This window comes from Rattus rattus, chromosome 7 (assembly GCF_011064425.1).
Source record: "Rattus rattus isolate New Zealand chromosome 7, Rrattus_CSIRO_v1, whole genome shotgun sequence".
In the NCBI taxonomy this organism is placed as follows: Eukaryota; Metazoa; Chordata; class Mammalia; order Rodentia; family Muridae; genus Rattus; species Rattus rattus.
Genome location: NC_046160.1, coordinates 99,275,975 through 99,288,347, shown reverse-complemented (window position 1 = coordinate 99,288,347; position 12,373 = coordinate 99,275,975). Strand labels below are relative to the sequence as shown.

Here is a 12,373-nt window from a genome sequence, read left to right as displayed (position 1 = left end):
CCTGACCCGACAAGAGGAAGTGGTTGTAGACCTGGGTCTAGCCAGGTGCCCCGGGGTGTTTCCTGTGTGCCACCCACAGCTGGGCTGCCCTGTGCCTGCCTACCGGGTCAGATAGTAGATGGAATAGAGGGACGGTTCTGGAGGCACGTAGCTTGCCTTCTTTCTCTGCCAGAGCTCTGTCCACGCAGGCAGATGCCCGCGGGCACACAGACACTTTTCCTAGTGTGAATATGAACATTGTTCGTCATCTGCAGGTGGTGCCCTCTCACCGGATCGGGTTGTTAGTCTATAAAATGGGGTTAGTAATCCTTTCACCCCCTCCTCCCAGGGTTGTATGGGGACAGCACTGGTCGTGAAGGGCCACAGCAAGATGCTGCCTTCTTAGGACTGCAATCCCTGCGGAAGCCACTAAAGTATCCAGCCGTCTCCAGGGCAGATGTTGGACGTCCGCACCTGGAAGCTCTAGACGAGCCAGGTGCAATCTTGGCCCTCGCTGCGGGCTGACCCCGGGGCAAGCTAACGCCTCGCTCCCAGGGGCCTGGAGATCTGCACCGGCAGCGCCCCTTCGGCGCCCTGCGGGGGTCACGCGCACTCAGGTCTCACCGCCAACCGAGCTCTCAGCGCTCCGGGCTGCTCCAGGGGCCTCGGGCTCAGTGGGCGGGGCAGGCTGCAGCCCCGCCCCATGCACAGCCTTGAAAACCAGCGGCCGACTAGCTTCAGTTCATAGGGAAGCTGCAGTCTGAGAAGGAAACTGCGTCTTCAGACTTCTGCTCACCCACGAGAGGAGCTAGGGTCATTGGACACCTAAGACCCTTTCACATCTCTCCAACTCGCCAGGACGCTCCTCACCAGTTTCCTCAGCCACAGCCCTACCTGTGAGCTCCGGACTTTCCCGGCTTCCAGTGGATGCTCAGGCAGACTGCAGAGACTCAGGACAGCAGTGAACGGGACACCCATCTCCTCCCCTCTGGTATCAGCGTCTCCTCCTAGGGGGACGGGCATGGTGATTGTGCCTTGAAGGACCTTGGCTCTGGACGTCTGAGAAGATGCTGGCCATGAAGCTGTTCACTTGCTTCTTGCAGGTCCTAGCTGGGTTGGCTGTGCATTCCCAGGTAAGAACCTGGCCTGGCTTCCTCTTGACCTTCTCATCCCAGCCATAGAAACAGGGGCTATGGTCTTAAATTACAGACTCACTTTAGAGAGCAGCTTCTGCTAGGATGCCCACATATTTCCCAGGGGCTGGGCTGGACCTCAGGGAGGAGACCTCTGGCTGGGCCGTCCCCAATTCCTGGGGGCTGTCTTAGTGGGGGCAGGGAAGCCACAGGGAATGAAGGAGGTTTCCTGTCTGGCCCCTGGAGCCCTAGTGGCTTTGCAAAAAGCATCCTTCCACTAATCCTACTCAGTTCCCTGGCCCTGTGGTCAGGGTTGTGGCCCCATGACCAACCAGGCGCCCCCAGGACCTCTGACCTGGCCTAGTGGGGAAGGAGCTGTAGCTAAAGAAGCTTGTGGTGGGGAGATGAGGCCCTTCCCCCACCACTGCTCCAGTTGAGCAGGGGGCTCTTGGGTGGGCTTCAGATAGGACAAGGGATCCCGCCATGCCCTTCCTCCTGGTGGGTGTCAGAAGGTCCTGAGTGCAGGGCCTGGGGAAGCGAGCAGGGCCCTTTTCCCAGGAGCTGGGTGAGTCTGGCTGCGAGCCAGATTGGGCAGCAAAATCCTGACAAAGCCAATGCATTCCCTTCCTGCTGCACTGCCCGCTGCACTGCCCACTGCCCTGAGAGCCCTCAGCCCCAGCCCAGGAGTGGGTGGGTTGTACAGTCCCCCTTGCCGAGCAGCCAGGCCATCAGCCTGCTTGCTGCAGTGTTCGCTCGAGGTGTAACGTTACTGGCAGGCAACACCAGCTCCTGGCGCCGCCTTCTCCAGCCCCTGAGCTCCCACCAGCTGATCACCTCCCCCTGGGCTCTGGCACCCAGCCAAGGCGGGCTGTAGTAGGCCCAGCAGGGCTGGCCTGGGGGCTGGGTAGAAGAGAGACCCCACAGGATTACAAGCACTCTGGAACACCAGAAACCTCCTCCTACCCTTTTCCAACTGAAGAAACTGAGGCCAGAGAGTCAGGTGGTTTCTAGCGGCGGATGGGGAGGAGCTCAGGGTGGGCTCAAAGAGCTGAGCCCCAAGAAGATGCTCCCTCCTCACAGCTCCACCTTTGTGTCCACCGCAGGGGGCCCTGTCTGCTGGGAACAACTCAACAGAAATGGAAGGTAAGCCAACCAGGCCAGCTCTGCAAGCTGAGCCCCTCTCTTCTTTCCTCTTGAGCCCCAGCAGAGGAGAAGGGATTGGTCTGAAGGGTGAGAACAGGCCGATAGCAAGCAGGGGAGGCTCCGTAAGCTAGACATCATGGCTGAAGCCCACGAGTTCACCTCTTGTGACCCCGCAGCCTAGAGAGGTGCAGTCATGGGTTAGGGTTCACCAAGCACACAGAAAGCGCAGGACGTGATGGCTAGGGTTCTTCCAGCTGGCTCAGGGCCCCTGCCCAGCATGCTGTAAGGTGCAGATGGAGTCTTGGTGGACAGGATTTGTGTTGAGTACCAGAGGCCAGACTGGAGTCTGGGAGCTGGATATCATAGGAAAGCAGTCAAGGGGCTTGGTCAGGACGAAGAGTCCTCCCTACCATTCCAACCCTGGTGGAGCTGTGCAGCGCTGACCAGGCCTTTCCATTGATTACAAACAGGCGGGCTCTGTCACACCCTCCCTGGCCCTTTCACTCTCTGCCCTGGGTTGTGTCAAGACATAATCTTCAAAGGGCAGTGGGACCTTTGCCAAAGAAAGGAGTGCGCCGAAGGCAGGGAGGGAGATCATGCCAGGCCCTTTCTCCTTCTCCCTTCCTGCTTCTCAGAGACGTGGGTGATGGCCACATACCATCGCCGAGGTTTCTGACAGCACGGGAGAGAGGCGGGATGTACTTGTAGCAGTGTCCTCGTAGGCACAGATAATAGCTGGATTGCTTTTTGGGGCTGGGAATACCCTCGGCGGCCTGCTCTCTTGTCTATTCACCAGCCCCCTGGGAACAGCCCCTCTTCTGCCTGCTCTCACATCTGAAGCCCAGACCACTGGGCTTCTACCACTGGGTAGAGAGGTAGCTGCCTCAACTTTAGGAACTTGCCCGTTTTCTGAGCCCTCCGGAACTGGCACAGTGTTATGCTCCCCCGGATCTGAGGAGGGTCGTATCTCCCACCGCTACACCATATCTGTTATTGAGGACTTTTGTATGTAGAGCAGGCACCAGCTTTCAAAGATGTCTCAGCCTCTATTTTGTCATCTGTGAAATGGGAGAGCTCAACTAAGTTCTTGAAATCAAAGACTCTTTTCCTAACGTTGTGAGATCCTGAGTCCTTGGAAGAAACGTGAATGTATATTACTTCCCAAGATCCTGGGTGAGAAAACTTGGAGGTATAGATTCAGAATGTAGGTCGGCTCACCCGTAATCCTAACAGGCAAGCGGGCCTGCGGTGTGGACGAGGAAACACCAGCTATTCAAATCTGGTATTACCATCCGCTCCTGCCAACACCAGAGGCAGAGGCAGTGTGGTACAGCCGAGGGCATCAATTTTTTACCACTGTTCTCAGATCTAGGGATGGGCATGCTCTGTTACTTGGCCTGACCATAGACTGTGAAGGAGGAAGGTCCCCGTGTGTCACAGATGATGTACATGAGGCTTGGGGAGGGAGGGGGAAGGGGAGGCGAGCCCCAGAAAGCAGTCAAAGCTCTATGCAGTCTTCAGTGTATCCAGCAAAGCCGGCAAACCCAGCTCCAGGCCTCCCGGCTGCACAGGAGCTGAGGAGGCCTGAGGAAAGTATCACTTGTGGCAGGCTGGCTGCGTGCCTTGCCAGTGAGGAGGACACCAGCTAGGCCCCGGCTGGTAGCCAGTGGCTACTGCACAGGCCTTTCCAGCAGCTTTCCATCAGGATAAAACAGCCTTCTTCTTGGGGTTCTTCCGTGCTATGTAGCATGCAGCCGAGGACAGATGACAGCTCACTCACTCACAGGGCTAGACAGGTAGCTGAGGAACCCATTCTGGCCCCCAAGAGAGGCCCTCAGAGGAGCAACTTCCCAGGCCTCTCACCACCCATTTCCTACCCAGAAGAAGTTTGAGGTTAGCGGAAGTTCTCTTGGGAGGAACAGGGCACAGTGCTGTCCTAAGGAACGTTTCCTGCATCAGGGAACCAGAGATCTCACCGCACCCTTTACCTGCCTTTATTTCTCCTCTACACCCAGACAGGGCAGCTCCAGGGATCAACTTCCCTATTTCCAGACATCACCTCAGCTCTTTCTTTGCCTTCCTAGGCCGCTAAAAAAACGGGTGTCGGGATTTGGGGGGTCGTGGAATCCAAGATGTTTAGGATGTGGGATAGGAGATTGGGTGCTGGTCGGGGGGCTAGGCCCCCTTCACTGCTGCCCCTCCCTGGCAGCTAAGCCTTTCTGTGATACTTTGTAGCTGACTGCTCTGCTCCCTTATTTATGTTTCCACGGCAGAGATTAAATGTTAGTAGTGGTTTGATGTTCAAGAAGGCTTCAGACTAAACACGAAGCTCTCGACACTGGGGAAAGGGAGGTGGCCTCTGACCCATGTTGCAAAAGCAGGCTTTCCCTGCCTGGCTTTTCCCACTTGGATCCAGGAAGAGTGTCCAGTGGCCTAGAAAAGTAGTGTCAGAGGGTCTCCACATCCCCCTGCAGCCCCTGGTCTAACCCAAGTACCTTCAAAGCAGAGCAGGATGGGATGAAACACCAGATGCCTAGACAAGTACAGTTTATTGCCTCTGAGGCCGCTCTGCCAGCTCCACATGGATGAACCGCCTCTTGGGTATTTTCCACCAGTTTGCAGCCTTTCCCAAGGGCCTCTGCTATGTCTGAAGTTTATTTTTCTTCTGAGATTACCCGGAGACGCATATCCTCACAGGATCTGTGAGATGGACTTTGGCCCCCTCTGCCTCTTAGGAAGGACCATGGAAGTGAGGATCTGCTAGGAAAGTCCACTGCTCTCTGTTAAGGTGAAAAGACTTGTAGGTAACCCAGGTCCCAAGCCTTCCATGAGCTGAGGATGGTCATTAGATGTGGTACAGGTTGACCCAGGCATGGTCTCAAGGCTGACCAGGGCTGGGGCTACAGGGCACTGAATCACAGACAGTCTGTCAGGGCATAGGTGACCTTAGCAACCATCTATTCCCGGCCTGCCTCTCTCTCCGAAGCGCAGGAAACCGATATACCTGGAGTGGCTAAGTGACCTCGCCAAGGTCATTCAGCCAGTATAGGCACTGAGGCCAGATGGTCTGGTGTCAGCTGCTCCCTGAGAGCCTGTGTTGGAGTCCCGGGTACCAGGCTACCCCCTGAAGGAACAGTGCCTTTGGGGGGATTTCAGAGCTGTCCCCTAGAGATTCCACTACCACTACCAGGCTGTCACAGGGATCGGGAATGTTCCTGGTAATCCTGGGCCAACTGTCACCTCATCCGTCAGGAGTCACTTGGCCTGTGTTTACTGGGGTCAGCTCCTGTGCTCCCAGAGCCCAGAGATAAGAAGCACTAGAGATGGAGGATTGAGCCGGGGACCCAAGCTATGCTCCAAAAAAGGAGCACCGCTCCTGGGGGAGTAGCTGGAGAAGCCTTCAGGGAGGAGTGGGGGCTGGGCGTGTAGGCACGCAGTCTCCCCAGACCAGGCAGGTCCAGACTGCAAAGGTGCAGTCAATACTGATATGTCTTGGCTCCCTCAAGCTGATGGGACCCCATAGACACGAGGCTGGACCATATGGATGGGGCATGCTCTTGGCTGAAGGGGAGTTGCACTGAGTGGGGCAGGACACAAGGAAGCCATAATGGGGTTGCGGCAGAGGCCAAGGGAAGGCTAGTATACTGTATACTATATGCTTCCTGGTATAGTGTTTCCAGCAAGTTCTCCAAGGCCCAGGAAGCACTAGGTCAGGCTGGAGAAAGACCCACAAGCTTGAGGAGTGACCACGGCATAGTCGTCAAAGCTCTAAGGAAGACTTGGAACCAGCGAGAAAGACAGATTGAGAAGCTGGGACCTTGAGAGTTTCTGCTCCACTGGAATCTGAGTCCCGAAGAGCTGAGAGGCCAGCAGCAGCTAAGGCATCCCAGAGTGAAGCAGTACTTCAGAGCAGAGGGACCCAGATAGGGCCAGGGGTTTTATGGAAGAAGTGAACTTTGTGTGAACTGAACCCGAGAGCCAAGCCTGGGGCATCCCTGCTGACCTGACCTGGCCCTTCTGTCTTCCCGTAGTGGTGCCTTTCAATGAAGTGTGGGGCCGCAGCTACTGCCGGCCAATGGAGAAGCTGGTGTACATTGCAGATGAACACCCTAATGAAGTGTCTCATATATTCAGTCCGTCATGTGTCCTTCTGAGTCGCTGTAGTGGCTGCTGTGGTGACGAGGGTCTGCACTGTGTGGCACTAAAGACAGCCAACATCACTATGCAGGTAAGGAAGGTCTCCCCGCACGTCACCGCCTGCCCATAGCCCACCATATCCAGAGGCCCACAGAACCTCTAGAAATTACCCAGATAGGGACAGAGGCAGGCCAGGGACCTACAATGGGAACCAAACTCCAAGCCAGGGTCCCTCACTCCAGAACAACCTTCTTGAAGCCCCCATCCCAACCCTGAGCTCCTCACTGGCTCCTTACTGGGTATGAACTTTCTATTCCCCCGCAGATCTTAAAGATCCCCCCCAATCGGGATCCACATTCCTATGTGGAGATGACATTCTCTCAGGATGTGCTCTGCGAATGCAGGTAAGTCCTGGGTGGGCAGCAGGGACAGACCCTGTGCACTTAGATCCTGGGCCTTAGCAGATCTTCGCCAGGCCCCTGGGAAAAGGAAGGCTGCAAGCCTGCAGCAGGCTGCATTTGTTTCCCTAAGCAAGTGGTCCCGGGGAGATGCTTTTCATTTAATACTCCCTGCGAGCCAACTCACCCTGAGGAGCTGGCCCCAGCAGCTGGAACACAGCTGCCAAGATATCACAGTAGAAAAGGAAGTCTCTCCTAGATTTGCAGAGCCCCGGCACTTGTCACACAACTGCCACAGGTCCTTGGAACTGGTTTCTATAGACGGAGGTATCACTGTGCTTGATTCTGGACCACACTGCCTGCCCATTGGGGGTGGGGCGGGCAAACTGTATCGAGAAGAATACAGCACAAAACCCTTGTAGAAGGAAAGGGACAGATAAAGGAGGTATGGCAGTGTCTTTAGAGTTGCAGCACACTGCTAACGGTCCCTGGGAGCTTAGCCTTGCTGTCTGTTCCTCGGGCTCTTGGCCCACTTGTTGCTAGGAACAGCAGCCCAGAGTGCCATCTAGGTCCTGGAAACATGAGGGGTTTGATGCTTCTCTGTGTCATGGACAAGGCACCAGATTAGAGGTCGGGAGCCTAGACTGGAGCGGGAAGAAGGGGGAGACGATCACCTTCCACTTGTGTTTACTCAATGCCCACTGCATGCCACCCGCTGGCCTAAGTGCCTGGGATACAGTGGTAAGCAAGAGAGCAAGGTCGGCCGCGCCGTTTGTGGCCACAGATTGCACAGATGAGGCAGGCGAGCCAGGCTCTGTGCAGTTCTATGATTCGCTGCACTAGCCAGCGTGGAAGAGGGTTCTAGATTTGGATCTGGCCTGTCTCACTCCTGCTGCCTTTCTTGGCAGTCACCAAGTCTCCAATAGCCACAGTTAGCTACACTGCCCGGCTCTGCCTAGGACTCTAGCTGCCCTCTTTGAACCTGAGCCCTGGCTCCAGGCCCTCTCTACTATGCCAGTATTAGAGGCCTCGACTCAACCTGTTCACTTCCAGCCAGACACCAGTAGTTCAGCCAGGACCCCCTCCTTGCCCCCTCCCCCAGTGATCTTCACCTCTATATCACCTTTACTTCAACTTGCCCATCTGCTTAGAAGTAGAGAAAGTGGGCCAGCTCAGGACAGCATACATTCAGGGCCCGTGCGGCCCCTCCTGCCTGGAACCCTGTTCTTGGGAACTCTTGAAGAGATCTCTTTCCAGCAGGCCAGGCAACAGGGACACCTTTCTTTTTACTTCTGGGCCAAGAGCCACGGCCCCAGAAGGCAGAGCTGGGACATGCCTGGAGACTGTGAAGCAGGCTCCCTGCTGTTGCCACGGTGGGGCGGGGCTAAGCCCAGGCGGTAGCTGGCAGTCACTATTGCCCTGTCTACAGTCTTGTTCATCATTTACTCTCTTGTGGGACTCCCAGAAGGCACCCCAGAAGGAACGGGAAAGTGAACAGGGAAAAGGTAAAATAGCAGAGAGCAGAGTCAAAAGATCCCAGGTTTGATGCCAAGAGGCTAGGGCGAGCAGAAACATGTGATGAAAAGCCCTAGAGGCAAACTTGAACCTCTCGGGATTGCGGGGACCTAGGGTAGTGTTGAGCGCAAGCCCCGGCGCCCCTGCCACAGCTTCTTCCCCAGCTCCGTGCTGCCCCCTAGTGGCGCTGGAGCAACCGCGTTACCAGGACCTAGGAACTCTGGGGGAAGTGGGTGTTAGCAGGAAACATCCATTTACTCTTCTCCCCTGCATCTTTCTGTTTCCCTAGGCCTATTCTGGAGACGACAAAGGCAGAAAGGTAAGTGTACTGCTCGGGGAGATTGTCGGACCCGCCAGTCGCTGTCTTAGCACCAGGAGCCCCATGTACTGATGCTTGACTTATTGCAGGAGGAAAACCAAGGGGAAGAGGAAGCAAAGCAAAACCCCACAGACTGAGGAACCCCACCTGTGAGTATGCTGAGCCTAAGGGGTGGGTGGGGGAGCTGCCCTGGCAGCACGAGGCAATGGCCGGAGAGGGGTGTGAGGCAAAACTGGGATGAGGTCTTGGGGCAAGAACAGGGAATCCATGTCTTGTAAGGTCTAAGGTGCATTGAGGGACTTTAGTTTTTGTCCCTTATCTCTTTGTGGCCTTAAGCAAATCACGTTCCTTGTAAATCGATGGGTCTGGGAATACAGCAAGCAATGGGCTATTGCAGGTAGTCACCAAGCACCGCTGAGTGCCAGGCACCTGAGTGACAACCCCGTGCCCTGTTCTTCCAGGGTATGCCTTTTGCTACATAGTTGGCCACTTCTAGGCATCCCAGGGGCAGGTGCAGTGTGCTGCTCTCAAATTCCCAGGCCAGTGTCTCCCTCTGTCTTTGGATCCTTCCCTCCTCCTCCTCTCTCCCTTCCATGCCCATCCTTGCTTCACCTCGGGGGACAGCAGGCTGGAGTCCCAGGTTACAGAGTAACTAACTGGTGGAGCTGGAAGACAGGGATCAGGGAAGGGACCCTCCTACTTGGGAACCAAGGGAGCCAGAACTGAAGGTTCCACACACGTAGATCAAGTGCCACTATGCTGTCCCTCAGATACGGGTCTTCAGGGGTCTTGTTCAGGTATTGCCCGAAAGAATTTCAACGGCTCCTGGGGCTCCTGCTTAATTTTAGGTTGGCCTTGCCTTGAACATTTGGGCCTTTTCTTTTTTTCTTTTTTTGTTTTTTGTTTTTTTTAGATAGGATGCTATGTAGTCCAAGCTGGTTTTAAACTCACAGCAATCCTGCCTCGCGTGCCACTGTGAACCTTTTCTCCTTCTTCCTTTCTTTCTAATTTCTAAAATTATTTATTTATTTTGGTTTGTCAAGACAGGATTAGTCTGTGTGTGGCCCTTGGCTGTTTTGGAGCTCACTCTGTAGACCAGGCTGGCCTCACAGAGATTCACCTGCCTCAGCCTCCTGAGCGCGGGACTAACGGCGTGCGCAACCACTGTTAGGCTCTTCTTTACCTTTGAAAATCATATTAGGCTGGGTTTGGAACACCTAATCCTCAAGGGGGAAGAGCAGGTGTAGCGAGGACAGCTGCCTCTTGGCGCTCCCTCACCCAAAGTTTAATCGAATGTCCAAGGAGGCTAAAGACTGATTTCTTTTTTTTTTATTAAATATTTATTTATTATACATAAGTACACTGTAGATGTCTTCAGGCACACCAGAAGAGGGATCAGATCCCATTACAGACGGTTGTGAGCCACCAAGTGGTTGCTGGGATTTGAACTCAGGACCTCTGGAAGAGCAGTCAGTGCTCTTAACCTCTGAGCCATCTCTCCAGCCCGAAGACTGAGTTCTTTAAAAACACCCCCCCCCTTTTTTTTTTGCCTTGGATTGGGGATGTAGCGCAGCGGTAGGGAGCTGGCTTACCATGTGTAAGACCCGAGCTCAACCCTCAGCGCCACAAAACACCTAGTAAAAAAAAAAAAGTACGAACAACAAAACCACTCCCGCCAAGTCTGTCTGAAGATTGCTGTCTTGGGATGGGTAACCAGAGTGACTGTTACGGAATGCCAGATTGGCTTCAGATATCTCTGCTACTGAAAGACTGTGTGATCTCAGGCAAGTTTCTTAACTTCTCTGGGCCTGAGCTCCGCCTCTGTGAAAGAGAAACACTCCTGTGGGGTATTGCAAAGGGCGAAGGAGACAGCGCCTGGCACAAAACTGGGCACCTAAGCAGGTGCTTGGCAAGGGAGACGCCCGCTTCCTGGTCAGGGTATGAGCAGGCGTCCCGGGGTGCTGTTTCTTCCTGTTGTTTCTTGTCCCTCTGGGCCCAGCCCTCTCTGTAGGAGGGGACCTGTCCTCCAGAGCACCCTGTTCTCCCTGACTCGTCTGTGTTTGTTCTCTGGCAGGTGATGCTGTTTCCCGGAGGTAACCAGCCACTCAGAGGAGAGACCCACACCCAGCTCATATATTTATTACCGTCACCCTCTCAGAACCCTCCCTGCTGGTACCTACCCTCTATTTATTAGCCAACTCGTCCCTGCTGAATGACTTGCTCCCTCCAAGATAAGGGGCATGGAAGGACAAGACCCTCAGGAATTCAGTGCCTTAAAACAGAACGTGAGAGAAAGGAAGAAGCCAGCCACGGTTCCGTGGGAGCTTCCTTCGGCTTGGGAAGAAGCAAGACATGGACATGGCTGTACTAGGGACAAGCCACACCTCAGAGGCCCTGGGTCTCCAGGGAACTGGAGAAGAAAAGAGGAGACCCAGAGCCTGCCTTGGTCCTCTGTTCCACCCAGACAGCAGCTCTGGCCCTGGCTGCATTGAAGACATGTGGAGGGGACCCAGTCTACTGTATCCTGGAGATCAGGACGGGACATTTGGCTCTGGAGGACAGAGCTCGCCTGTGGGCTTTGCCTGTCAGCCTAGAAGTTCACGCTTCACCCTTTGCAAAGCACCACCAAGCTGTCCCCTCTCTGGGACACAGGCAGAGTGGCCCGGGGCTGAAGAGAGAGCAGGCTGCATGAGGAGTACTAGCCCATGGACTTTGACCACTGCAAGTCTGGGCCATGTGCACAGCTATGAAGAGCGAACCAATTCCTGGAGGGCCCTTGCAGCCCACCAGTTGTCTCTGCCGGGACTGTCTAACTGCCAAGCCAGATTCTCTTGAATAAAGCATTCTAGTCTGGAACCAACATGTCTAGAATGTATGTCTTCCAGAGCCGTTGGGGCGAGCAGAACGTGGAGGCAAGGCAGATAAGAGGGTGTGGTAGAGGCAGAGCCAGGCTTCGATTCCTCATCTCAGAAAGCCTTCTCAGGTTGTGAGGGGACATGTCATGGGTGACATCATATATGTTCCCATTTGACAGCTGGGGAAACTGAGGCCAGAGAAAGCAGAATGGGCGATGCAGGGATAAGGGAGCACTGGGCTGAGAGTTAGGCCAACCTTATCCCAGATTTGCCAAGTGACGCTGAGTTTCCCTGCATTCACGCTTGGATAGACCTCTCCAGCTTTGACGCTGGTAAAAGAAGCCTGCTACTGTCTCAGTGGCCCTGGATGGTCTTCAGAGACTATCTCCACAGAAACTATTTCAGGAATAGCTCCGGAGGCCACCCTGCCCCAAACATATAGTCTCAACTCTAAAAGTTGGGGACAGCTCTGGCTCGAGCCTCCTCTAAGCTCCTCTAAGCCCCATCAAACACAAGAACAGGGCCCTGTTTTTTTAACCCAAGGCCAACCACACCCAGCCTGGAGCACAGACTCTGGGTAGCCAATAAATGGGTTTCCCAGGGTCCTCAGTCCCTAGGACACAGTGTCCTAGGCTTGCTGAAGCATGATGTCCTCTTACGACTTGGGCATCTGAATACCTGGATCTGTGGCCAACTTCTTCCTTCTGCCCCTCAACTTCTTCACCTTCCTTCCTGAGGGGTGGGAAATGTATTCCTTCTTTGAGTCCAAACCATTTTCTAGCAGACACCTAGCTGCTCCTGACCCGTGAGGTGGTGTGTGTACATTTTTGTGGTGTGTGTTCGCTGGTGGAAGAGCCCTACTGTATCTCTCGACATTGAAACACACAAGAGCTC

General features: G+C 54.7%; 1 protein-coding gene across 1 annotated transcript; it reads left to right on the top strand.

Moving 5' to 3' along the window:
* The first annotated feature begins 723 nt into the window (after nt 1-723).
* Pgf (placental growth factor) lies at nt 724-11,484 on the top strand. The gene is made up of 7 exons (XM_032908784.1): nt 724-1,112; nt 2,216-2,255; nt 6,287-6,483; nt 6,717-6,796; nt 8,595-8,624; nt 8,714-8,773; nt 10,699-11,484. Exons 1-7 carry the CDS (start codon nt 1,047-1,049, stop codon nt 10,700-10,702), a joined length of 477 nt encoding a protein of 158 aa, XP_032764675.1. The 5' UTR covers nt 724-1,046; the 3' UTR covers nt 10,703-11,484.
* The last annotated feature ends 889 nt before the right edge of the window (nt 11,485-12,373 follow it).

Excerpts from the sequence above, each read along its gene's own strand:
- Pgf (XM_032908784.1), top strand. The coding sequence starts at position 1,047 with ATGCTGGCCATGAAGCTGTTCACTTGCTTCTTGCAGGTCCTAGCTGGG. Across the intron at positions 6,484-6,716 it reads CAGCCAACATCACTATGCAG|ATCTTAAAGATCCCCCCCAA; the intron begins GTAAGGAAGGTC and ends ATTCCCCCGCAG. Across the intron at positions 8,625-8,713 it reads GAGACGACAAAGGCAGAAAG|GAGGAAAACCAAGGGGAAGA; the intron begins GTAAGTGTACTG and ends GACTTATTGCAG.